This window comes from Arvicanthis niloticus, chromosome 14, assembly GCF_011762505.2.
Source record: "Arvicanthis niloticus isolate mArvNil1 chromosome 14, mArvNil1.pat.X, whole genome shotgun sequence".
NCBI classification, from domain to species: domain Eukaryota; kingdom Metazoa; phylum Chordata; class Mammalia; order Rodentia; family Muridae; genus Arvicanthis; species Arvicanthis niloticus.
In genome coordinates this window covers 11,653,950-11,680,777 of record NC_047671.1, presented here as the reverse complement: position 1 = coordinate 11,680,777, position 26,828 = coordinate 11,653,950, and the positions used below count along the sequence as shown (strand labels likewise).

The 26,828-nt window shown below is 44.3% G+C and overlaps 1 protein-coding gene across 4 annotated transcripts in view; it reads right to left on the bottom strand.

Annotated features, from left to right (window-relative positions):
* Positions 1-12,725: 12,725 nt before the first annotated feature.
* The window catches only part of LOC117720166 (urea transporter 1), a 41,520-nt gene continuing 27,417 nt past the window's right edge, over positions 12,726-26,828 (bottom strand). For all 4 annotated transcript variants that reach the window (XM_076912391.1, XM_076912389.1, XM_034518635.3 and 1 more), the window contains 5 exons: positions 24,749-24,941; positions 23,384-23,531; positions 23,050-23,184; positions 17,187-17,236; positions 12,726-15,434 (listed from right to left, as the gene is read on the bottom strand). In XM_076912391.1, coding sequence (XP_076768506.1) covers positions 15,261-15,434; positions 17,187-17,236; positions 23,050-23,184; positions 23,384-23,531; positions 24,749-24,941 — 700 coding nt within the window. In that variant the 3' untranslated portion in view covers positions 12,726-15,260. The remainder of the gene's footprint in view (positions 15,435-17,186; positions 17,237-23,049; positions 23,185-23,383; positions 23,532-24,748; positions 24,942-26,828) is intronic.

Genomic DNA, 26,828 nt, shown 5'->3' with positions numbered 1-26,828 from the left:
TAAGAAGCAGTGATGGATCAAGTAGCCACTGGGGACTTATAACACGAAGAACATTAACTCAGTGATTGAAGATTTAAAAAGGTACGTTGACTTTCAAGAATGGCCAGTTACATGGGCATCAGATTAGTGAGATTCCAGGGTAAATGCACCAATAAATACCTACTTTTTCTGATAAGATTATTTAATTCAATTGTTTTTAAACTTGAACATGGACAAGAATCACCTGTAAGGCTTATCAAAAGACACACTGCTTACCCCAGCTATGGTATCTATAAACCACATCAATGACCACCATAACACAATAATCCTATGGCGTGCAGTAGTGGAATACATCTTGGTAGTAACCAATGGCTCTATAATTAGATTTAAGACCCACTCAACAACATGTCTGGTATGGGAAACCTAGCTAATTACTCAGTGCTAGTGAAATTTTGGGCATTGAAGGAAAATCTACAACTACTAATTTACCAAACCAGGATAATCCCGAGCAACAATCAATAAACATTTCTTGTTTCATCCACAGATAAGTGTAGTCTTCACCCCTCATTAAGGACACTTCTTTCTGTCACCAATGAAGACCATTATAGAAAACCACAACCAGTCACAATGCAGAGTTGTGCAGCCCAGCCTCAATGAATACATCTACAAAACACTCCTATACCTGAGGCTCAGGAAGCAGTGCAGAAGACAGGGTGGAAAGCATCTAAGAGCTAGGGGACCGGGACTTTTCTGTGATGTGGTGTCTTCTAATAACATCAGAAGCCATAGTTGTAAAGTCTCAGCAGTGTGACTGCCTGAACGTGAGGTGAGCAAGGAAGAAACCAATGAAGATCTCAGCATGCATGGAGAGATATCTGTGAGGCCTCAACCCTAGACAAAGAACCACAGGCAACTGAGCAAACCCACGAGTGGGAGGTCACTGTCCCCAGGGGAGAGCAACCAATTGGTTGTCCGGCACCAAATAGTCAGTCCTGGAAACCCACGTACAGGTAACAGTATGCGGATGAAATAGGTTATCTTTGGGAATATACATGTATATACAAATACATATAGGCATGCAATAACAGTTGGTGAGAAGGAGGCCATGAATTTGAAGGAGAGTAGATAGTGTATGTGAGGGTTTGGAGGCAGGAAAGGGAGGGGGGAAGTGTTATAATTAAAATACAATCTCAAACACAAACAAATAACAAACAAACAAGAAGAAGACAGACTGTAGTCTCCTCTCGAGGTTTCTGATTTGGTAGGTCTAGGGTTAGCCCTATAGTTTGCATTTCTCATGCATTCTTAGATGGTGTCGATGTTGCTGGTCTGAGGATCGCTTTGGGGACCATTGCTTCCTCGTCTACTCTCAGAGGAACAGAGTGGTGTGCACTAACCAAGCCACAAAGCCAGCTCAAACAACCGGAGCTACCAAGCCCTATCTTGCTGAGTTGTCATTTCCTAGATGCCCTGGCCCCCCGCCCCCAGCAACCCCAAATCTTGGTCTGGCTTTTGTCATCTACAAGGGAAAGAGACTATATCAATTTACATTGGAAATCTCATTTCTTTTTTTTCCTTTAAAAAAAAAGTTAATCATTTTATTTGTTTATATTTCAAATGTTGCCCCCTCCCAGTATCCCCTCTGCAAACTCCCCTTGCCCTTCCCCTCCCCCTGCCTCTAAGAGGGTGCTCCTCCACCCACCCACCCACTCCTGCCTCACTCCTCTAGCATATCCCTATGCTGGGGCATCAAGCCTCCACAGGTCCAAGGACTTCCCTTCCCACTGATGTCAGATAAGGCCATCCTCTGCTACATATGTAGCTGGAGCCATGGGTTCCTCCATGTGTATTCTTTGGTTGGTAGTTTAGTCTCTGGACGCTCTGGAGGGGTCTGGTTAGTTGACACTGTTGTTCTTCCTATGGGGTTGCAATCCCCTTCAGCTCCTTCAGCCCTTCCCTAACTCTTCCACTGGGGTCCCTGGGCTCAGTCCAATGGTTGGTTGTAAGTATCTGCATCTGTCTTAGTCAGGTACTGGCAGAACTCTCAGAGGACAGCTATACCTGGCTCCTGTCAGCAAGCACTTCTTGGCATCAGCAGTAGTGCTGGAGTTTGGTGTCTATGGTTGGAATGGATTGCACGGTGGCACAGTCTCTGGATGGCCTTTCCTTCAGCCTCTGTTCGACTCTTTTCTCTGCATTTCCTTTAGACAGGGACAATTCTGGGTTAAAAATTTTTAGATGTGTGGGTGGCTCCTTCCTTCCACTGGGGGCTGTGCCTATCTACTGGAGGGGGTCTCTTTAGGTTCTGTCTCCTTGCTGTTGGGTATTTTGGCTAATGTCATCCCCACTGGGTCCTGGGGACCTCTTGCATTCCTGGAATCTGGGACTTTCTAGTAGTTCCCCAAGTTCTCCACCCCCCTCCCCCCCCTGCTACTTATTTCTATTCATTCTGCTGGCCCTCTGAACCTCTCTCCTGTCTCCTTCCATACCTGGTGTTGCCCCCTTTTTTCTCCCCCTCCCCTCTCCCATCCAGCTTCCTCCCTCCTTCTGCTCCCGTGATTACTTTGTTCCCCCTTCTAAGTGGGTTTGAAGCATCCACACTTTTCTTAAATCAATCATATTCTTAGAGAAGGCAATAGTTTAACCCACTAGAATACATCTACAGGAGTAAAGTTTTATTTAAATTTTTATTAATATTTTATGTGTTTGGGTGTTTTGCCTGCATGTATATCTGTGCACCACATGTATGCATAGTGCCCGCAGAGGCCAGAAGAGGATGTCAGATCCTCTGGCACTCGAGTTATAGATGGTTGTGAACCACCACATGGGTGCTGGGAATTGAATTCAGGTCCTCTGGAAGAGCAATCAGTATTCTTACCCTCTAAGCCAGTGATCTGAACCTGTGGGTTGCGACCCCTTTGGGGGTTGAACGACCCTTTCACAGGGGTTGCATATCGGATATCCTGAATATCTGATATTTACAATATAATGCATAACAGTGGCAAAATTACAGTTGTGAAATGACAATGAAAATAATTCTACAGTTGGGAGTCACTGCAACACGGGGAGCTGTGTTAAAGGGTCTCAGCATTAGGAAAGTTGAGAACACTACTCTAAGCCATCTCTTCAGCCCCGTGTAAGAGTGAATTTTAAAAACAATAATAAAAATATTCTTTGATAAGTTCATAAACATATACAATATACTGTCTACATTGTGCAAGAGTTAGTTTTGTGCAGACAGTGGCTACCTGGCCTTTCACTTCCGGTATGCCAGTGTCTTACCTTGCCTCTTCCTCCTGCCCAGTGTAGAACTCCACACATAGCCTTCTGGTTGGTCTCAGCCCAACCGCTCTGTCTACCTGTAGGGTCTCAGGGAAGCTCAGACTTGCCCAGCTCAAACAAATACAATATCCTGCTGAAGAATGACTTCTTAAGGCTTACCAAGTTCCCTGATATCTTTAGCTTGTAGGATATCTGTGTCTCTCTAAGGCAAGTTTCATAATAGTGGGCTGGCTAGTTTTACATCAGTTCAACACAACCTAGAATCATCAGAGAGGAGGGAGCATCAATTGAGAAAATGCTTTTGTAAGATGGGGCTTATAGAATATTTTCTTAATTAGTGATAGGGGAGGGTCTAGCCCAGTATGAACAGTGCCATCTCTGGGCTAGTGGTCCAGGGTTCTACAAGAAAACAGGCTGAGTAAGGTATGAGGTGTGAGCCAGTAAGCAGCACTCCTCCATGACCTCTGCATCAGCTCCTGCATCCAGGTTCCTCCTACCCTGCTTGAGTTCCTGCCCTTACTGCTTTTGATAATAAACTGTTAAGAGGAACTGTGAGTGAACTCTTAGAGGGAACTTGCTTCTTGGTCGAGGTGTTTCATCACAGCAATTGTAACCTAAATAAGACAAATGGAAACTAATTACAATTAAGAGATGACTGAATGATTTCCTTTCCCTTAGCTCATCAAATGATAATCACAAGTTTTCCATCTACACTGATCTTGCATAAGCATTGTGGGACATCTACACACGGACAGCAGGACAGCAGACACTTTCTTCCCTCCAGAAACTTAAAGACAACGTTGGGAAGGGAAGAGAAGCAGCACGGGCTGTGTGCACAAGCCATTCCATCCCACTGCTTTGGAGGCCTATTTAGAAAAGATCAGACCTAACATAGGCTGAGCCGTGAAGATATGAAGTAAAGTCATTTAAGTGGTCAGAGTTGACTTTAGAAAGGTGGTGTGGTTGATAGTAAGGAGGGCTGGGTTAGTGGGGAATGCCGTTAGCTCGGCGTTCGGGAGAGACAGATCTGTCTAGGTTGGAAGCAAGAAGAAATCGAGATAAAGAAAGATATAATCAAGGTGGGTGGGGGAAAGGCTCACACAGATGGGAAATGCATGCCAGCCTGTGGCCCCTCATCTCCAGCAGAGTCCTATTTTTGTTATGTTGGGTGACGAGTGACCTTGGTAAGGCCACAGGATGTGTGACCTTGCTTCCCTGTCGGGCCCCACCTGAGACCTAAAACAAAGACAGAGTAAGAAACCCAAGGACTTCAGCTTTTCTGTTTCCCCCAGAACCCCTGGGAAATGGTGCATGATCTGGGCAGGCACACACCAGGAAACAGGAAGCTATTTGGGATTTTATAAACAGCTTCATAATAGTGGCATTTATCTTCTTGGGGTGGTCTTTTTGGTTAAGGAAGCTGTTGGTACATGGTTAATAGCTTAGTCAACCCAGCTAGGCGGGGGTGAAGGAACTCTTAGTTTTTATCGGTAAGTTCTTTGTTAGTAACAGGAGCAGGGCTGGAAGGAAAGTGTGGGGTGTGTCAAGACCATCATAAGAAAGAGCATTTCTGGAGGAGGGCTCATGTCTGTGAGGCATTCTGAACAACACCTTGTTCAAAGGTAGCAGTTACCATCCCTATTGTCAAGCAGCTTAGGAGACAAACTTAATATCACAGAAGGATAATACCACTGCATGGTAGCTGAAAGAGTGCTGGTTTAATACAGGATCTTAGTGGAAAGGAGATGTTTTCAAAAAATAACTTTTTAAAAATTGAATGTGTATGAGTGTTTGCCTGTATAGGATGCCTGGCTCCTGGGGAGGTCAGGAGAGGGCATTGGCTCTCTTGGAGTTACATATAGCTGTGAGCCACCAAGTGGGTGCTATGAACGGAACCAGGGTCGTCTGCAACAGTAGCACATACTTTTAGCCACAGAGATGCCTCTCTGGCCCTGAACACATTATTTTTATTTATTACAGTAAATTTTTTTGCCCCTGAAAGGTAATGAAACATGTAGTATCATATCAAAGGAAACAAGTTATTATTGGATTCAGAAGGATATAGTATTAATGAAGACCTTCTTCTTGGGGAGGAGGGGACTGTGGATGGCTGTGTCATATCTGGTATAAAATTGGTGGTCATCTCTTGGCCTATATGCAGAGATATGAACTGAAGAGAATGGAATTAACACGACACTCTCTCAAATGCTGTATTAACTTCTCCCCTCAGTTTTGAGGTTATTTGGAGGAATTTTAAAATGTACCGTTAGAAAGATGCAGATATTACTGGCCACAAGGCCAGAGTAACAGGAGAGAGAAAGAGGGAGGGAGAAGGTCTGGACATGTTGATAGAGGGAACATGAGAGATGCCCTACAGGAAGACACTTGACGGTGGCAGAGGGCCCTACAGAACACTGGTGGTTGGGGAGGGTGTCTAGGAGGAGTATGGTGGCTGTTCTAGGCTGACCATGGGTATCTGGCTTTCTGCCGTAGCCTAGCAACCACACAAACACTCAGTAAGTTGTATCAACAAATATTTTATTATAGTAATGACTTTGAGAGTTAGGTGGAGTTGGGGGTCATCTGCATAGTTCTGAGTACAGACCTATGAGAGTTATTTAGTTACCTCGACCCTTTTCTCAGAGCAGGAAGGAAAGAAACCTGCTATGTTGGTTGAAACACGGGCCCTGGAGTCCGAATGCCTCTGTCTTTTCCTACCTGCGCGGCCTTGCAAGGGTCCTTTAGCATGTAAGTGTCAGCTTTGACACTGACTGAATAGGAAAACTTCCTTGAGGGTTTTTTTTTTTAAATGGGGTTTACATCATACATGCAGGTGTTCATTAAATCTATAATGGTTTTGATTTTCTGGAAATAATATCTATTCTTGCATGAGGGTGCAAAGATGGAACAGATACAGTCCCCGTTGTCCAGCAGCTTAGGAGACAAGCCTAAAACCATAGATCGCTGGTGTAACTGCACAGAGGCTGGGATGAGGCTAGCACAAGGGAGATGAGATGATCCTAGTAGTCTTCACAGTAGGCGTGATAGCCAATTTGGCTGCCAACTTGATCACATCTAGAACCAATAAAAATGTAAGATGCTGGGCATGCCTATGAGAAACATAAATGTATGTGTATATGTATATTGTGAGGAATATTTTTGATTGAGTTATTTGAGGAAGACCCATTCTAAATTGGGACCACACATCCTGATAATATAAAAGGTGGCTTCCCACATAAAAAAACCATGAAAGAAGGAAGGTTTTGCTTTTTGCCCTTGTCCTCACTCTCTCTGGCAAATTCATCTACTCTGCTACTGAGGCAGTCCTTCATGGATATTAGAACTTCTTCAGGATTCTGATGTAGACTGAAGATCAGCAGTTCTCCCAGAATCCTCTAGGGCTCCAGGACTGTTTTGGGATGACTGAGGCATTCAGCCCTGTAGACTGGATAGTTACTGGATTCTTGGCCTTTCCATCATGAGACAGACATTGTTGGCTTGCCAGACCACAGCCTGTAAGCCCATTTAATAAATTTCTCTTCACAGTTCACGCACGAATATACTTCATTCTCTCAGTTCTGTTCTTTTAGAGAATCCATGTTAATACGCTAGGTGAGTATGTTTTGAACTGAACAGAAGACGGAAATTCCAGACCGTAGGGAAAGCAAAGCTACGAGGAAGGAGGAGGAACGAGTGCGGTAGGGTACTGAGTAGTTTCCGAGGGCATGGTGATGAGCTGAGCCCAGGGGCAAGTGGAGCAAAAGAGAAGAAATTCTGAAATTCCAGCCTGAGCCCTTTATCCTGTGGTCTGGATTCTGTTTACACTTTGCAACTAAAACACTCTAAACCATAACTGGATAGAAACCCCAGGCTTTATTTCAGAAATCCACTCTGTGTGTGTGTGTGTGTGTGTGTGTGTGTGTGACGCCATGGGATGAGAGGACTTAATACTTCGGAATGAGGGGTCACTAAGAGCGATGAGGAGATAACTAGTGTTTGCAGATGCATGATCAGACCTAGACTGTGTTGCTTTAATAACCCCGTAGCCTTTCCTCACCGAGAGGATAGGCCGTTATTCAAGCACCTGCCTTGAGAGTGCATGGGATTTGGACAAAAGGGATGAAGTACAGAAACCATCCAAGAGCTATTATTGTACCTGACAGAGCCGCCTTCCCAATGCTCTTTCTTCTTTTTTTCCCACACTTTCCTGACTTACATCTCCTGCATGATAGAATGGAGTAAAACAGATGCATGGAAGGAAGGAAGAAACAAAGAAGGAAGGAAGGAAGGTAGGAAAGAAGGAAGGAAGGAAGGAAGGAAGGAAGGAAGGAAGGAAGGAAGGAAGGAAGGAAGGAGTTTCCTCTTTCAAACATCTCCCCATGTTCCCAAGTCATTTAACCTCAATTTAGTGTTTGTACCCGTAGACAACTTTCTTTATTAGAATGATGAGTTCACATGTGGTCACATGCAAGCAATTAACAAATCCAAATCTTCTGAATTATCCCAAGGGTCTCATCTCTTTAATCACCCCCTTGTCTAAAGCTACCACATTTTGTTGCACATTTATCAACCAGTGGACTCTAGACTGGCTCTATTTTCTAGATACTGTGGATAGAGCGGCAACATACATGGATGTGCAGTATGTTTGTAGGACCATATGGGGAACCTTTGGGTGTGGCCTTGTTGGAGTAGGTGTGGCCTCTTGTTGGAAGAAATGTGTCATTGGGGTGAGTTTAGGGGTTTCAAAAACCCAAGCCAGGCCTGGTGTCTCTCTCTTCCTGCTGTCTACAGATCCAGATGGAGAACTCTTAGCTACTTCTCCAGCTAATGTCTGCCTGTGTGCACCATGCTTCCCACCATGATGAGAATGGCCTAAACCCCTCACCCTCTAAGCCAGCCCCAATGAAATGCTTTCGTTTATAACAGCTGCCATTAGAAGAATCGCCAAGGTTGGATGTCTCTACATAGCAAAGGAGCATTGACTAAGATAGGGAGGGCAGTCATTACAAAAGGAGAGAAAGTGGGGCTGCAGAGATGGCTCAATGGTTAAGAGCACTGGCTGCTCTTCCAGAGGTCCCAGGTTCAATTCCCAGAACCTGCATGGCAGCTCACAACTGTCCATAACTTCTGTTCCTGGGGATCTGACTCCCACACACATGTAGGCAATACATGAATGTACATAAAATAAAAATAATTAAAAACAATAGAGAAAGCAATGAGGCAAAATAACACGGAAGATGTTTGAAAAAGTTGTAGGAATCATTTTATTTTCTACGTATTCCAAGTTATATATAAATGTTTGTGTATACATATAGAGGGGTTATTTTTATATGTGGTTATGAGCCTAGCCTTTAAGAACTAAGCCATTTCTCCTGTCCTGTATGTAGTTTAAATGAAGTGAAGCCACTTGGGTTGACATTGCTTCTCTGCTACAGGGTCATAGAATATCTGATAAAAACCCAAACACCAGTCATGAGAAAACCTCCTTCCAAGTTCTTGGTGGGGGCCATGAGGGTTCAAGAGACTCCCAAAATAATTTCTCTTGCCCTTGGTTATTTCTCAGAGGCCGAGGTTAAGTCCCTATTGCTGAAGACACCAAATACTTCAGATGAAGACCCCAGCAGATCCAAGCTGGATGTCCAAGTTTCCTCCATGAGGACTGTTTCACAGAATGAGACGATGCTGTGCCAGCCACCAGGAGAGGGAGGCAGCAAATAGTTCTACCCAGCTGTGACTCCTGCGAACCACCACCACAAGCATGGTGAGATATCCCTAAAGATATAGCAGTGGCTGGCACTCATCCTGGCAGTTGTCAACTGCTGTCTGACCGGACTTAAGGTCCTCTCAGCAGGAGGGAAAACATGCCCAGTACTGATGACCTAACTAACTACACAGGCCTAGTGATGTTGTGGATCTTAGAGCAGGACCTACTACCACCATCACCACCACCACCACCACCACCACCACCACCACCACCACCACCACCTTACCAAAGCAGCCTGATTCCTAACTGCATTCCAAATATGTATCTTATGTACCCGCAGATAAATGTAGCCCCCAACTCCCATGAAAGAAGCTTCTCTTTGAAACAGTCAGAGACTGTTAGAGAAAACCACGATTGTTCAAAATGCAGAGAGCAACTCATTGTGTGGTATCCAGCTCTAGCAGATATGCCTGCGACACAACTCCTGCACCCAAAGCTCAGGGAAGATCGAGGGAGAGGGGGTGAGAAGACTGTAAGAACCAGGGGACCAGGAAATCTGCTGAGAGGTTGTGTCTCCTAGAAATGACAGGGAAGCTTTACCTCAACAATATGGCCGCCTAAAGATCTTACTGGGACAACCCCAATAGACACCCTAATGTGAAAGGAGAGATCTCATGAGACTCTACCCTAGATAAAGAGCCATAGGCAACTAAGATGAGCTAAGAGAGAGAGAAGTAGTTTTCCCTCACAGAAAGCCCCTAATTGGCTATCTGATGTCAAAATCACATGCATGTTATATGGAATGGACTCAGTAGGTTGTAGCTATATTTATATGCATATTATTATATTTATATGCATATCTCATGTATAAAAAAAACAATTATGGATGAGAAGGCCAGGAATTTGGGAGGGAAAAAACCATGAGGGAAACTGGAGGGAGGAAAAGAAATGGACAGAAACAATATAATTCTATTTAAATAAAAATGTTAATAAAAATATGCTATCAGTCAAAAAAAAGATCAAATGAAATAAATTTAAATTATTTTATTTTATTTCATTTCAGCAAGCCCAAAGTGTTGTTACTTTAACATTTAATCAATTCAAAACTTGTTGATATTTTAACCCTTTTTTTCCCCATTGAGTGTTTGAAATCCAATATGCTCTTTGCATTTGAAGTAAATTTCAGCAGAGACTGATTTCTCTTCCAGGTTATTCACATTGCTGTCTGCTACTGTAATCCATCAGGTGGGGCAAACTGTTACTGCCAGGCCGTCCTGAGGAGGGGGCTGAGAAGGAGAAAGGCCCTTTGTTGGGCTGGCCAGTCCTGTGCACCACACTTATTGCTTCAAGATGCGTTTGGCCCGTGGGACAGTGACTCATCACCCAGCTGCCATTATTTCCTCTGAGATAATTAATTTTAGCCAGGTTCCTGGAACTGTTCCAACTTTCCTCTGTGCCTCATTTCTTCCCTTCAGGTCCTTGCATGCCACAGCAATGTAATTCAAAGCTTTGTTTGGGCTGCAATCCAATGGACCCAACCCAAACAGGAAACGGGATTTCTCATTGTTTATCTGAGACCGAGACCATGAACCAGAAAACGTCGGACACTTGTTTTTAGTGCTTCGTTGAACTGGAAATGAAATGCAACCATTTCCAAAGGTTTCTTGATGTGGAATGATTTAGATGCTTTGACCATTAGGTCAAGATGGAGGGCCCCTGAGATGGCTCAGTGGGTGAACACTTGTTAACAATCCCGAAGATCTGAGGGGTCCATATGGTGGAATGAGAAAACAGACTCCCCACATGTTGTCCTCTGATCCTCATATGCACTGTGGTTCTCTCTCTTTCTCTCTCTCTCTCTGTCTCATACACAAAAATAAATAAATGCTATTTCTTAAAGATAACTATTTAGAGCATGAGTTAGTCCCCTGCTTTCCTTATCGGATCATTCTGTCTCATCCTTTGCTTACAATTTGTTAGTAAGAGCGTACATAATCTTTTTTATGAGGCTTCAGCATCCCAAAATACTCTGGGAACATTCCAGAAAGCATTCCATAATCAATCATTTTGTAAATAGATTTGTTGTAGGCTTCTTCCTCAGATTCCTCTATAAGCTCTGAAATCAATTCTCTCATCTGTTACCACACCACCATGCCCAGCATGGGACATAGATAAAGTGGGATGTTCAGCGTGGCCATATAGGTACCATGTGATATATGGTGGTACTTTATGCCATCTAACAGACATGTGGTCTGCCTGTCAAATCGTTTTTGGTCTTGCTTTTTCTCAGCATGATAGACTTCATCCATTGCATTGAAAGCTAACAATACTATACACAGACTTTTCCAAACTCTCGTAGCCAGGAGTGGGCAAAAGATACTCTAAATACACATAACTTAAAGCATTGTGGGAAGGGGGTACATGAATCTCATTCTCTTGTTGACAACCTACTCCTGTGGAAACTCACCCACCCCAAGACATTAATTCGTTTGTGAAGAGAGAATCCTCATGACTAATCTCTTAAAGGCTTCACCTCCCAACCCTGTTGTGTTGGGGATTAACTTCCTAACACAGTTTGGAGAAGACACTTAAGCCATTGAAGTGGGAGGCATGCAAATTGATACCAGTAGCTTATAAAGGTTTATAGTATTTGGGGCTTCAAAATGTCTCATCTTTTTCTCTCAGATGCAAGTGACATTGCATGACAATATCACATTAGAAAAATGTTCTGATAGAAATCTTATTGCAACAGAGGGCATCTTGATGGGAGCCTCCCATGGTGGCTCCTTTAACCTTTTGTGTGGTATTCTGTCATCACTGAAACTTGTTGAGGTGCATTTCCAGTCTCACTGTGTTTTAGATGTGGTAACCATAGCAAAAGGAGGAGAGAGAGAGGTACTCCCAGGAACAGAGGCAAGCCTGACTTGACCATCTCCCCGTTGATACACATTTTGAGAAGTGGATTTCTCAGAGAGCTGACCCTAGGGTTGCCACTGATGGGAATACCCTGGACCAATGGCTTTTAGGACACTGACCTCATAGGGTTAGTTAGGAGCTTGTCCCAAACATGTGTAGCTGCCCCCATCAAATTATTCTCATCCCAGAGGCAGGAGAACAATGAATAGTTGAGAAGATGGACAGACTTGTCCATCCATAACTGAGCAGAGTTTGATCACTTACCCATCTGATTCTATTACTTGAGATTTTAGGGTCAAGGCCTATGCTCTGAGTGTCTCGGTACGCTAAGCACGCCATCCAAAGAGACAAGGAAGAGTGGAAGGCACAGCAAGGAGATAGAGTTAAAGTGACCACACAGGGAGGAGGAAGCAAGAGCCCATCTAAGGGGTACTGACTTGAAGTTAAGGTTTAAATAAAGGTAAGAAATACACATAACTAAGCAATCCTGGACCAGATATGGTTCTTTGTATCATTGTCTGGGCATCCCGTCTGTCCTACAAGGTGGGCCAATAAGTTGTGAGAACTGAAATTTCTTCTGGGGAACAAGCTCCTCCTCTGGCACCAGGCTTCACCTTTGCCCGTCCCCAACATCAGGTAGAGAAAGGGAATTCTCAATCCTTCGGAGCCCATAGTTCGCTAGCCAAAAGGAGGCCACAAATTTCCCTCTCTTTAGAATATTTTCTTCTTGTTGTCAAGCCAGTGATAATTCTAACTCGGAAAGATAAGTGACACACACTTACACATGTGAATGTTCATATCTATATATTCACATTAATAAGTATAAAGACGCATGAGACTGAACTGAGCTGTTAATATAATTTATTCATATGTTTACACAGGAATCTGTTATGCAGACAATAGGGGGAAAAAGTACAAATGACCCCTAAGAGTTTTTGCTTAACTTTATAATAATACTTAGTAACAAAATACCGTGAAGACACTAATATTACATAAATAAAACAATATAGAAGGTTTCAGCCTGTCCCCGTTTGCAGATCTGAGACAGCGTTGCCTTAGGTGAGTTGGAGCTTTGGTGCAGGGACAGGCACAGTTGCTCTGTAGATGCTTCAGTGGGCTCCAGCCTCTTCACTTCTGAGGGCGTCTTAGCGTACACCTTACTTCTTGCTGTCCCCAAGGTTTACTCCAAACTCCAAACAGGTGAATTTCAGCTCAAACACTGGAAATCCAGATTTTTTTATAGGACAACTCAGGAATCCATGACAATTGCAAATCCGTGGCTTTGAAGGGCTTTGATCACCAGATTTTTAAAATAAGATTTATTTATTATGTTTATAGTATAGTTCTGTTTGTATGCCAGAAGAAGGTAACAGACCCCATTACAGATGGTTGTGAGCCACCATGTGGTTGCTGGGAATTGAACTCAGGACCTCTGGAAGAGCAGACAGCGCTCTTAACCACTGAGCCATCGCCCCAGCCCTGATCACAAGACTTTAAATCATCACAGATCTTTTTCTGTCTCCTGAGAAGAGGGAACATGGCCGGATCCCGAAGGCGTCTGCTCTACAGTCGACTTCAGCCATCCGGCAAGCTGCAGACTGTCTTCTCAGCACTACTTTCTGCTTTCAGCTTTCCAGACAGGGTTTCTCTGTGTAGCCCTGGTTGTCCTGGAACTCGCTCTGTAGACCATGCTGACCTCAAACTCAGAAATCCTCCTGCCTCCCGCCACTACTGCCTGGTTAACACTGACTATTGAAAGAGTGGGGAATTGTTTGTTTTTGTTTGGTTGGGTTTTGGGGATAGGTTCATTCAGTATAGTCCACGCTGGCTGCTCTTAAACTTGTGCTCCTACTACCTCAATCTCCCTAGTGCCAGGATTTCAGGCACGAGCAACATACTTGACAGAAAAAAGGAAATCTTGAGGATTTAAAATTTTCACTTTTCAAACCCCCCCCAATAATAAATTTCACTGGACAGGCAGCAGGCTGTGGGTGAAGCTATTTGCTGTCCTCGTCAGCAAGTTTGGTCATAGAAGTTTTACAGAAACCACAACTTTTAAATTAAAAATTTATATAAAAAAAAAAAAAACCGGGAGAATTCTCTATCTGTATTTCTGTAAGGTGGTTCCAGTATCATTAGTTTGCTAACTAGATCATTAGTGTGCAGAAAATAATGCCTTAAAAAAGAAATTAAAGAAACAAACAAAAAAGAAGAAGAAGGAGAAGGAGAAGGAGAAAGAAAAGGAGAAGGAGGAGAAGGAAGGAAGGAAGGAAGGAAGGAAGAAAGAAAGAAAGAAAGAAATAAAGAAAGAAAGAAATTAAAGAACTCTCAAAAAGACCATGAGAGTGCAGCTTAGCCACTGGTGTTGAGATGATATCCTCAGATTCATTAAACTGTGGCTTCAAAAGGCTATTGAGGTTGAAGTTGCCTTATATTTGAAGCACTTAAAAATCCAACACATAGCTCTGGTGCTTAGGGAATGGAAACAGAGATGCTGAATTCTAGGCTAGCCTGGGCTACATAGCAAAGCCCTATGTCAAACACTCCCTCAAAACACACACACACACACACACACACACACACACACACACACACACACATTAAAGCAAGTATATAAAGCAAAAGCAAGTATGCTAAGTATTCTATGCATTTATACATTTTACTTAAATGTCTAAAAACTGGCTGGCTGCAAACATATATCAGTGGAGAAATAATATTTTCATAAAGAATAAATAAACTCTACCAGATTTTGTAAATTCTGAGTGTGGCAATGCAAAACTATTTTGACCAACAAAGTCCTTCCCACAGCTTAGTCAGCTTAGAAAAAAAAAAAGCTAACCATTCTCATTAAGAGGACATCACTAGTCTGCTGGTGAGCTGGGGACCAGCGCTTTGGTCAACCTGACCCACTGCAATGTTGGACCCTGTTGCTATGAGTAACTTGCACTGATTCCAACTCTGGGCTGCTTTGTTTTTGTGCCTGTGAATTCTGAAAGGCTTACATGGTTTACAGAGCTTGAGTTTTAATACTGACATCAAAGATAGCTTTAAATAACAATAATTGTTGCTGCTTCCATTTCTCCTTTCTGTTGAAACATTTTGACTTCATAAATACATTACAGTCTGAGTGATACTCCTGCTGACCCCCAATGCACAGCGGGGGTTTAAATTCCTTTTCAGAGAACATCACCTGGACAGGACTCTCATATGATTGATTATATACAGTCAAAAAGAAAAACACGAAGCAAGCAAGAGAGCGGGTTGCTGAGAGTATGGAAGTTGTTCTCAGTGAAGAAAAGCAATTGCGGAGAACCTGGAAAGCCAACTAGAGCTGCACTTAGAACTGACTCAGGACCACAGCTGTTGGGTGGCATTGCTCTTACAGAGGGCTTTCAACTATCCTTTTCTTGTTCTGTAGGTAGAAGATGCGGTTCTCCTCTGAGTAGGTAACTTTGCTCAGGGGCATCCTGTAGATGTTGGGATTTTTCGTGGTCAGCAAGAGAAAGAGTAGTGTGGCCAAACAGAAGGACCAGGTACAAGCTGGCAGGTGAACCTGGGGAAGAAGAGATAGACCACACAGTTACTTTTCTGAGATTCTGTCTTAAAGTGAGTCTACACAGAGGACCACCTGAACTTTCACTCCAAGGGTGGGGACCTTGCTCTGAGATCTCAGGGAATCTGCCATTTGAAATGTTTTCACTTGTCTTTTACAGCGGTCAGCTTTGTCTCTTTTGGATGTCTGGCCAGTTTTCTCACGTATTCAGACTTCCTGCGCAGAAGGTGCCAACATGACACCGGACACACAGGGTGGCAGCAAATTTCTAATACCCTCTGGCCTCTCAGCACACCCACAAAGGCCTTCTCTGATTGGTCAGTCATAGTGACCTTTCTGACTTTGACTTCTCTGTGACCTTGAACTCGTTTTTATTTCTATTTCCTCTCCTCAATAGACTTTTAAATTTTGAGATAGGTACCCTGTCAATTCACATGTTTCTGAGTATACCACATTGACTGGCTTTAGCTTTTTGTATGGATCTCAGAAGTGTGTTGGGGCACCGAAATCTGACTGAACATCATAACTCTCTGGGGGAATCTGAAAAATAAGGAATCCTTACACAAGATCTACTTTATCTTCAAACCAAGCGATGGGGCTTCAGGATCTGAAGCTTTCTGGATCTCCCTCGCTAACTCAGATAGAATCAGTTTAGTTTTGGTCCTCAGACTGACGATGCCTTTGCATTTTCTTAGTTGGGGTGTGAAGGACTCTGTAAAGTTCTCACAACAAGCTTGGTGATTGTAGTTTGGACTAGAGTTCCTGTGATGTCAGAAGGTGGGAGTGGCTGAGACCTACACATTGAGAATCGTCGGTCACCATGGTCATGGACCCCGATCCTCATTGTGCAGATCTACACTAGAATCTTGACTTCCCACCAGGAAGATGCTGTGTCTCCACAGACATCTTCTCAGGTAAGATCTCTATGAACTGCCGAGAGAGTCAAACACTGCTGGGACCCACAGGCAACCGTGAACGTACGGTTGAGCCCCGCATTACCTGCAGGGTAGGAGATGGGAGAGCAGCATCCAGGGTTAGGAAGTAAAGGGTCCCAGTGCACCCAGGGAATATTTGCCTTCTTGGAGGAGGGGCAGGGGAAGATCAAAAGACAGAGGATAGTGTTGAAAGGAAGAAGCCAGGCTTAGTAGCAGGCTACCTATAGTCCATTTTAAGGCAAACCTCAGCTACACAGTGAGTTTAAGGCCAGTCTGGGCTAAGGTGAAAGTATGGGCAGGAGAGAGCAAAGATTTGTCTAGAAGTAATACAAGTAGGACCTAGGTTTGAAAAGTCTTATTGATGTGTAGGTGAGAGTGCAAAGAAGACTAGAGATATGGAAAAAAATTGATTGGATTTTAAACAATAGCTGTTTCTTTAGTCAGTTACCTTCATCTGCTCTTTTCTGGTTTCTCAACTACTCCATGGGTGTGTTTTTCGTAATAAGTAAACTATATTCTAAAGTCAACTTCTCAACACCAGAGTTCGACCGTGAGTGTGATAACATGGTATCGAGTTATTGACAAAGCTATTGTTAAGGTTATTCTTTAAACTGAGCAATCTGACATTTGTAACCAGCCTGGTGATTATAGTTTGGACTAGAGTTTCCTGTGACGTTAGAGGGTAGGCGTGACTGACAGCTCACTCGTGGGGGAGCAATGGTGCTCACAGTCATGGACCCTGTCTGTCACCAGGTGCTGCCTGGGTGGGCATCAGGGTACTGACAAGTCAAGCTGAGGACAAACAAAGAAGACTCACCACAGCCATCAGGTTTGTCATACAGGCTCCGAAGTAGGCAGTGAACAGGGCTACGGGAAGAGGAGAGGACACTAATGGGTAGATGTACTTTTCATCAGCATCCCAGACTGTATATACATGTCTGCATTCTACCAGCCAGCCCATCCCAGTTCCCTAGTTATAAATGTGAATCTAGACTCAGATGTTCTTAGTTCAGATCCCAGCAGAACTTATTGGCCTTATCTCTACGCTCTGTCTCCTTGGCTGTGCAGAAGTAATGAGAGCCGCTCTTTCACAGGGGTGGGTGAGCATGGAGGAAAGAACATACTCAGCACATAGTAAGTGCTCAATAAAAGTAGTCTTTCTGTACAGGCTTTTTCATTGTAGTAGTAATGCTTTAGGGAAAGGTTTTCCATGGCAAATAAACTGCCGTGCTATTTTCAATAACCATGACTGAATTTATCGGAGACAGCCTGGGTTCTCTACAATCTTGCTTTGTCTAGAAAGGGAATGAGTTGCTTGGAGCTTGGCAGAAGCAGAACACAGCTCTGAGATCTCCCTCACACAATGCCTTTTCATATGCTAAAGGTGGGCATAGGGATTAACTTCTAAGCATCTGACATTTTTATCTACTTTGAGGGAAAAAAAACACTGCAAAGGGCATGTCCACACATGTCTTTTACATGCAAATCGAGAGGGACAAAGGGTCTAGTCAGCTAACTATCAATTTCTGTCTTGGCTGAGCAGGACGCTGGTGTGGGGAATGAACTCAGGTTTTCCAGGGTCAAACTGAAGAATGACTTTCCTTTGATGTCCACAGAGCCTTCTGGCTACTGTTAGACAGTAACCAAATCAATTGATCAATCAGTCAATCACCTATCAATCACATGAGCTGTCTTGCGGGGTATGGCAGGAATGATGAGAGAGCTCTCTGGTCCTCATTCCTTAAACTAAAGACTGTCTTATTTTAATCAGCATTTTGTCCCTGGCACCATGTTCCTTCAATGGTTCAATTAATTCTCCTATGTCCCAGCTTCTCAGGCTAATGAGGGCTTGTCTTCAGATCCCAGTTCTTCCTTCTCTTCACTGGACAGTGAAATCTCAAATGCGATTCTACATGCCCTCAGAGCACTGTAAGCCCGTCCATCTTGGCAGGGTGCAAGGATCCTACTTTGAGAAGAAGGGTGCTCATGGCTGAGGAGGGAAGACTTCTCCTCTTTGCATCTATCAATTCTAGTCATCTTCAAGATCTAACTCACCCATTCAACATGTATCCCCTGGTCCTCTGCTCAGCACTAGCTGCATTCTGGCCTGCTCTCTCGAGTGCTGTCTCTTTATTGCCTCTGTGCACACCAGAAATTATTGTCTCTTATCTCCTTCAAAGGCACAATGCACTTCTAAGGCATGCTTCTGGCGTTCATGGGTTTTGTACTGTTACATGCTTTGGAAGAACCTCTAGGTCTGAGTTACTCTTTTCTCCACAGTGAGAGTCAGATTAATACATAGCAGATTACTCATCCATTAATACATGCAGTGCAGGGGTTGGTTGGCTTACACCAGGGAAGCTTCTACCTATTGCACACGTTGGTGTTGGTGTGGAGACAATTCCCCGATTGCATTACAAAAGGCTCTGAAACCTCAGCAAGAGCCTGGATTTCACAGACAATGCCTCTGTCAGTGGGTTGTCATGCGTGAGTTCTACCATAGTAACCGCAAGCGTTGACAAGTAGTACAAAATGGGTTACAGCTTCTTAGCTAACATAGCAAACAAGACTAGTGCTTGGCTGCCCGGCTCCTGATCTACAGGTAAGGACGGCAGCCCTGACAGACGCCATCACAGGTTCCCAAATCCTCTTCCTGATAGAGACACATGGAATGAAGAAAGGAGCATCTCGGTGCCAGCTATTTATTTACCTTGGCAGACCAGCCTGGACTTTGTTTGTTGGTGACAGGGCAACATGGGCAAGCTGACACTTGCTGTGGCATTTTACACAAAAGGCTTGCTTTGCAAGAGGGGCTGGAGGTCTGTCCCAAGAGTTCACGTGTGGCTATTAAAATGTCTGGGGTGACACAGTGGAGACAGACTCAATACTCTCATACTGTCAGACGAACCTGCTAGAGCTCTCTGGGAATGAACTCCGTATCTATGGACATCAGACTTGCCATTCACTTTGCATCATCAACCTCGCTTTCAGAAATGTTACAGAAATATGAGTATAATGTACATTTGGCAAGTTATACCAAATGCATTCAATGGAGCAGTGTCTTTAAGGGCTCCGAACTAGAATCCATGTAACTACCTTTCAGTATGACAAGCTTGCTGTATCTAAAAGATCCATACTACTTCAACCAGCAGAGGCCACACATCCTGAGAGGCAGAGCCATGGTCTTCTGAGAAAGGCCCTGGCTACCAATCCTCATTGAGAATTGTCACCCAAACAGCTTGAATCCCATGGAAAATAAGCTCTCAGGGCAAGGAAAGGGGACATCCAAGGAAAGGGGACATCCAAGGAAAGGGGACATCCAAGGAAAGGGGACATCCAAGGAAAGGGGACATCCAAGGAAAGCAAATGCCAGGGAAGACAGATACAAACAAAGCAAACACTGCAGGTGAAGCTTAATCAAAGCCAGAAGCAAAACCACAGTGGATGACAGGATTGAGCATAATGAAGAGAGCCAAAAGATGGACGTTCTCGTGAAGTGACAACAAGGAGAAACTACTAAGAAAAAAGTCCCCAGTGATGGGAAAGTTCACACCGAACTAACCCACAAGGAAAGGAACATTTGCAGAGGATCATTGAAAAACTAAAAGCGGACAAAATCCCAGAATTAAAGAAAGACGGGGGAGATCACACTGAAGGGACTCAACAGGGAACACTCACATCTAGACGGGAGACAGGAGAAGAACTCATACGCAAAGATGAAACTCTAAATGTCCAGAGAGAAAAATAGAATGACCTTTTTTTAAAAACAAGAATGAGGTTCTATTTAGACGTCTTAATGGTGGTTTGGGATGACAAAGGTAGTCTTTAAGGACAATTTTCAAAATGTTAGGAGCGGAAAAAAAAATCCTTAAATCTAGTTTTGTTTTCAGAAGGCTTCACTAAGACATAAATCAGGGAGAGAGGAAGCTGTTCTCAGGCACACAGTGCCTTAGAGATTCCCCCAGCAAAACCACCTCTGAAGAAACACTATGACAGGGTGGCATGAGCTGCAGGGCAGGGGTGTATACAAGTCACTATAGGCGGCAGTTACTAAACAAAGAAGTGTGAAAGTGCCCGTTTACAGGAATCCAAAGTGAAAATTCTTTATAATAGCAAATTGGTTCCGAGGTAGTTGGGGGTGGGGCCTCCCAGTAGAGGTTGAATTGGGCCAAGGTGTCTGCTGATCATACTCGGAAAGAAGAGGAAGGTATAGATGAAGTTAAGACACTGAGAAGGAGTAGTAAACAAGGTTAATTCTTAATATTTTATTCCAAGCCACCAGAAAAAAAATAGTTTTTCATACCCTCAAATACTGCAAACAAGTGCTAGATACCATGTATGTTTCACACGATTTATGTACACACTGTTTAATCCTAGACAAATCTATGAGGCACTGAAACCCCTTTAAATGGGGAAACCTAGGCTCAGAAGGGTTAAAAACTCTGTTGGAATCAAGTTCCAGGTAGTCTGGCAACAAGGTGAGGGTTGTTGGTTTTGTTTTGTTTTCTTGAGTCAAGGTCTTACTGTGTAGCTCTATGATCCTTGAACTTATGACCATGCTGGCTCACCTTCCGAAGTTACATCCAAGGTAAAGTTAGCATGGCAGGCTGAAAATGGCTCCTTATTGGGGGTCTACATCCTGATCTACAGAATCAGTGATTATGAAAAGGGACTTAGAACTACGGTTAAGTTAAAACTCTAAACACAAAGGTTATCAGGGAGGAAGTGAGTAGATCCTGTGTCATCAGGAGGGGCTGCATGAATGGAGGTTACAAACTTCCCCGAGGCAGGGGGACGGAGTATTTATCTCCCCTTCTACCTCCTACTTGTATGTACTTTATATGGACTGGACAATGAAACTATACTATTACTACAAATAAAATAGCAACGAAAGATTCCCCTTTGGGGAAAACATTTGCAAAAGTTTTAGGCGCCATCCTTTCACTAGCCTGCCAAAACCAAATCCACTTTTCATGGAATCAGAATGCTTTCTGCCTGACTCAGGCTGTCCTCATGCCCACCACCACCATCTTTTCCATCAAATGGATTCCTCTCCTGTGCTAGGGCTCACAGAAAAGCCACCTTCTCCAGGCAGCATTTCCTGATAACTTTATAGTTGCCCTGCCAGATCCTATACTACAGATTTCTTCTGGTACAAACATTGAAAGTCCCACTCAGGGTCGCTCCTAAATCACCCGGTTCCTACTTTCCACTCCGGTGCTGTCTGCTCAGAATCACAGGAGACCCAAAGCTTCTAACCCTTTGTCTTTCTAGGATAGCCAGCGTGCATCATGAGTATCTAAATACATTTAATGCATTTGCCGTTACTGCATACACAGAACATAAAGTATACACTCCCAATAAAGAGGTGAAGATAATCTCAGAATAAAGGTGGGGGCCCTGGAGGATGAGAACTCTTGCCCCAGGCAAGCCTCAGAGTCTGCCCCACAGCCCTGCCTACTTTGCCCGGAACTTGGGAATACATAGAGAGTAACAAATACTGACAGAGCTGAGCTGAGTCCCTACAGACACCATGACAAAAACGACATCTAATCACACTCAGCAGCTTGAGATCTGCTAACCTCACCATGGCATAAACCCAATCTGAACCCCGAGAACCCTGGTCTCAGCTCACCTCCTCCTCTCCCGGTCCTGCCCAGCTCATGGTCTACCAGTTGGCAACTAGTTAGATAGCTGAGGTCGAGCAGCCTGGTGATAAAATGACTTTAGATATATATTGCATGGGGCTAGGAATAATTTTTCTACAATTGATGGTCCCTTTACCTTTTTGTCCCCAAGGGGACTCCTTATATGACTGCCAGCTCCTTATCATCAGCTCAGAGAACCCACCAGCTTTTCAAGTTCAAAGCTCTTGAGGCTGACCTTGTATCAAGGAGCTACTATAGGGTTGGAAAGCTACAGCCAGGAAGCAGCCAGCGTACAGATATGGCGTCTAGGTTTGCATTTAGTCCTCTGGGACTTGATGCACTTCAACACTTCCTTAACCCAAGTTCAACAAGAAGCATGAGTTGAGGGTGCTAAGGTCTAGTCTAGCTCTGCAGGCAGGGTCTGCTAGGGATCATGAAGGGTTAACGATTTAGTTCTCAGCTTGTGGTCTCCAGGTCTCCCTGTTACAGATGCAAGTTTCTCCCTTTAATCCTGCATCAGAGGCTAAAGGAGAGCTCTAGGGGGAGTCTGTGTCTTCACTAGCATTCTGGGTAGTTTGGGTACATTCTCAGGTCAGGTCAAGCAACATAGTTTTATATTTATTTTTAGTTTTTTTGGGCTGAACAAAAACACACACACACACACACACACACACACACACACACACACACAGAGAGAGAGAGAGAGAGAGAGAGAGAGAGAGAGAGAGAGAGAGAGTGTTCAGTCATGGATCTATTCCTCCAAATATATTCAAATAGAATGGCTATTGGGACTCCAGTCTTTTCCTTCGTAATAACCAGTGTAGTAGGCAAAGGTGACTTTAATTCTCCCAGAGGAGGACCGTCACTTGCTCTGCTTACACAGTTAGCTAGTGGTGAACTCAAATTCTAATCCCAGTTTGAAGTTCTCACGTGATCCTTCTACAGTCTTTACGTGATAATTTACCGCTTGCCTGTGACTCTGATGGCGTCACCATGGCCACCCCTCTTCAACACCATATGTGGGATACTTACCACAGGCAAGAGCCAGGAGGTGGGTCTGCCAGGTGAGTGCCATGAACATTCCTCCAATTGCAATGCAGGCCAGAGAGCTGTTGAAACCCCAGAGCCCAGAGTAGATGTCTTCAAACGGAGCTGCAAGACTGAGCCCTGTTACGCAAAAACAAGAGCGGTCAGAGCCCGGGACAATGAGCAGGATGCTGTGGGATGAATTGTGGGGTCAGGGGAGACATCTCGAGAGTTCCCGTTGCTCAGAGATCTCCAGAAAGCTCTGTCATATAGAGAGGATGCCTGGGACATGCGTGCTGTGGAGAAGACGCTTGTATTAGGTCGAATGTCTTGTGCTCACCTGCGATGACGCCCAACAGTGATCCAATAGCAGCGTGCAGGCACATGAGTGGGGAGGAAAGCAGGATGGCACACAGGAAAATGCCCCCTGTCCATGGGTTGTCACAGCCATATATCTGACCAACTCCCGTGGGAAGGGACTTCAACAGCTGCAACAGAAAGTATATAGTTGTAGCTACACAAACAACAGGCAAGCAGCCCACTGGGACCTTATACAATTATAGTGAATTATGGATGTGCATGTATGGATTTCAGAATTTTTAGAATTAATTTATTTTTTCCTTCAGGATCAGTTCCAGTATTTTATTAATACAGGTACATGCCCAGCAAGGCTCCTCCAAACCTCCTGTGCTCACTAACTTTCACACTAGCTTTGATTCTTGGCCACTGTGAGGCTTCCCGTGTGGTCTCACTACTCCTGCCTCTGAGGACCTGCAGCTCTTCTCTAGTGTGGCAAGGACACTGGTCATGCGTCAGTTGCTTCCTGCTGTCCATCAGTGCTGGCAACCAACCAATGCCCTTCCACAAGCTGTAGAAACGCTATCGCCACTGAATTGGCTGCCCAGCGAACTGCACAAAATTATCTCATCTACGATTTAGGAGCAATTATAGCCAACTTTATGAATGAAAAAAAAAAAAACACATTGGCACTTCTGATACTAAGAGGAACATGTACCATTTAGTAAACATACCTTTAACTTAATTTAGGTATTAGTGCTTGTCAATCAGATCTCAAAACATAACTCTAAGAACAAACGAACAAACAAACAAACAACAAACACAAACCCAACAGTGCCTCTTTTGTTTTCTTTGACTTCAAGTATCTTATTTTCCGAAACATTAAGGAGGGGCCGAGATGCAGCTCAGTGGTAGAGTATTTGCTTGGCTTTCATGAAGCTCTATTGCAATCTCTAGACAAACGCACGCACGCACGCACGCACGCACGCACGCACGCACGTTGGGAAGAGGTGGAATTCAGTTTGAGAGAAGCAGTCTTTTGTACTCTCTGTCCTCCAGTACAATTTGGAGGAGTTTGTTGATACAGGTTCCCGGACAGCCCCCCCCCCCAGAGTAGCCCGCGAGAACCCAGAGCTACTGTTTGTATTCTGTGAGGAGGCAGAACAGCAGGTTCTCCATAGCCCAAAGAGTCCGACAGACATCCTGCTCTGACTGGGGGATGCAGATCACAAAAGCTCTAACCCCAAGGGAGAGACCTTCACCCTCGAGTGGTCTCACCCACCCAAACAAGGGCTGAGCTTCCTGCTGCATCCGATTTCCAACCAGCTGTCTTCTGGAATTGTCATCGCAGAGTTTTGGGGGCAGGGGACGGGAACGGGGCGGGGGCGGGGAGTAGTTGATGTTTTACCTCAAGGGCATTGAGCTCAGACCACGTGATGTTGGGCACAGCGCTGATAGGTGTGAAGAGTTTACTTGGAAAAAACGTATTGTAGTGTCCTGTGGCTGAAAGGTACAGCGACAAAGCCATGTTGAAAGGGAGAGTGAAGACGGGCAGGTCCCACTTGCTGAGCAGCGAGCTCAATGCGCTGGAAAAAACCGGGCTAAAGGAACAAAAATTTCAGAATGAGAATCCATGCCGAGCAGCCAGACTGAGCGCCACCCCCACCCAGCCTCTCCGCGGGGGCGGGTTGTGTGTCCTGTTGTGGTTGCTAACACGCTCTGAAATTGTGCTGGGAAATCTTCCATGGGGTGGAAGGTTGGGGAACCCGTGTGGTCGATCCTATCTCAGAGACAACTCTAAGACACACCACAAAATCAACTCTTGATTTTTTTAAAAAACAAAACAAAACAAAGAAACAAAAAACCAACCAAACACACACACACACACACACACACACACACACACACCCCAAAATAGCCTGAGATGGCTCAAAGAGAGTTATAATCAAGGCTTTAAAAAAATTTTAGGAGACTGGAGAGATGGCTTAGTGGTTAAGAACACTGACTGCTCTTCCAGAGGTCCTGAGTTCAATTCCCAGCAACTCCATGTGGCTCACAACCATCTGTAATGGGACCTGATGCCTTCTTCTGGTGTGTATGAGGACAGCTACAGTGCACTCATAAAAAATAAATAAACAAATCTTTAAAAAAAAAAAAAACCCACATGTTCGGCGCAAATTTTATCTACGGAGTTAGTGCCTTTGGATCCTGGGATCCTTTCTCCCCACCAGAGTCACTGCCATCTTGAATTCGGAAGACATTACTCTGCATTGTGTGTGTGTGTGTGTGTGTGTGTGTGTGTGTGTGTGTGTGTGTGTTATATGTTTTTGGAGAAGAAAAGAACTTAGGACTTGGTGCAGGCTGGGAAAAAGTATCTGGTTTTGAGCCAATTGCTTGCAACTCCAGACACTACCACTTTCTCGTTCTGAAGTGTGCAAACTTAGGCTTGCTTTGGACAGTGTAGATGGTTCCCTGGTCCCTCGGGTCACTCTCAGTTGTTGACCCAATGGAGAAGCATCATTGTAAGATCAGAACAGATCTCTGGTTGGGGGAGTGTGGGTCACCCGATGGCCATGGATCCTGTCCCATTCAGAGCAGTTCCCATCTTCCTGGGAAAGGCTGGCACCCATGGGAGCAACCAGGGTGGAGGTCTCCTGTGGGCAGGGCCCATAATGGGCTCCTTAAGTTCCTCTGAGAGCATATTAGTACTTTACACTTTAGATATGATACAGAAAGACAAGTTTGTTTCTTAGAGAAAGGAATAAAGGTGATGTTAGCATAGAAACTAGTTTTAAGGGTCCAGGTTTGGGAGAAAGAGAGAGAGAGAGAGAGAGAGAGAGAGAGAGAGAGAGAGAGAGAGAGAGAGAGGAGAGGAGAGGAGAGGAGAGGAGAGGAGAGGAGAGGAGAGGAGAGGAGAGGAGAGGAGAGGAGAGGAGAGGAGAGGAGAGAGGGCACAGCTCTGTTGAGATGACTCCACTGATGGGGATGGGCACCTTTGGCTAGACTTTAGAATCACCTCAGGAGACATAACTCCCTCAACATTTTGGCAACATCCCAGAGCAGCTGTGTGAGCTAACCGTGCCGTTGAGGTTGTGAATGCCCGAATGAAGGGGCCATGTGGCGGACTTTGACATACATACGGACAGACAACAGGTTGTAAGGAAGTCCACACCTCTTAGAGTGGTTGCTTTAGTTTCTATAACCAAAGGTAGAACTTAGTTTTAATCTAAGTATTTTTTTTTAATTTGTGGTTAAACACAGACCATAAAAATTAGCATGTATTATTATGTTATTTTTGCCTCTCTAGACAGATTAGCCTGGGACTCCCCAGGCTGACCTTATGCCTACAGCCCTCCTCTTCACTTAGCCTCCAAACACAGAGAAAAAAAAAAAATATATATATATATATATATATATATATATATATATATATATATATATACCACCATAGCTGGGCCCCTTCAACCGTTTTCATTTTATTTTACATC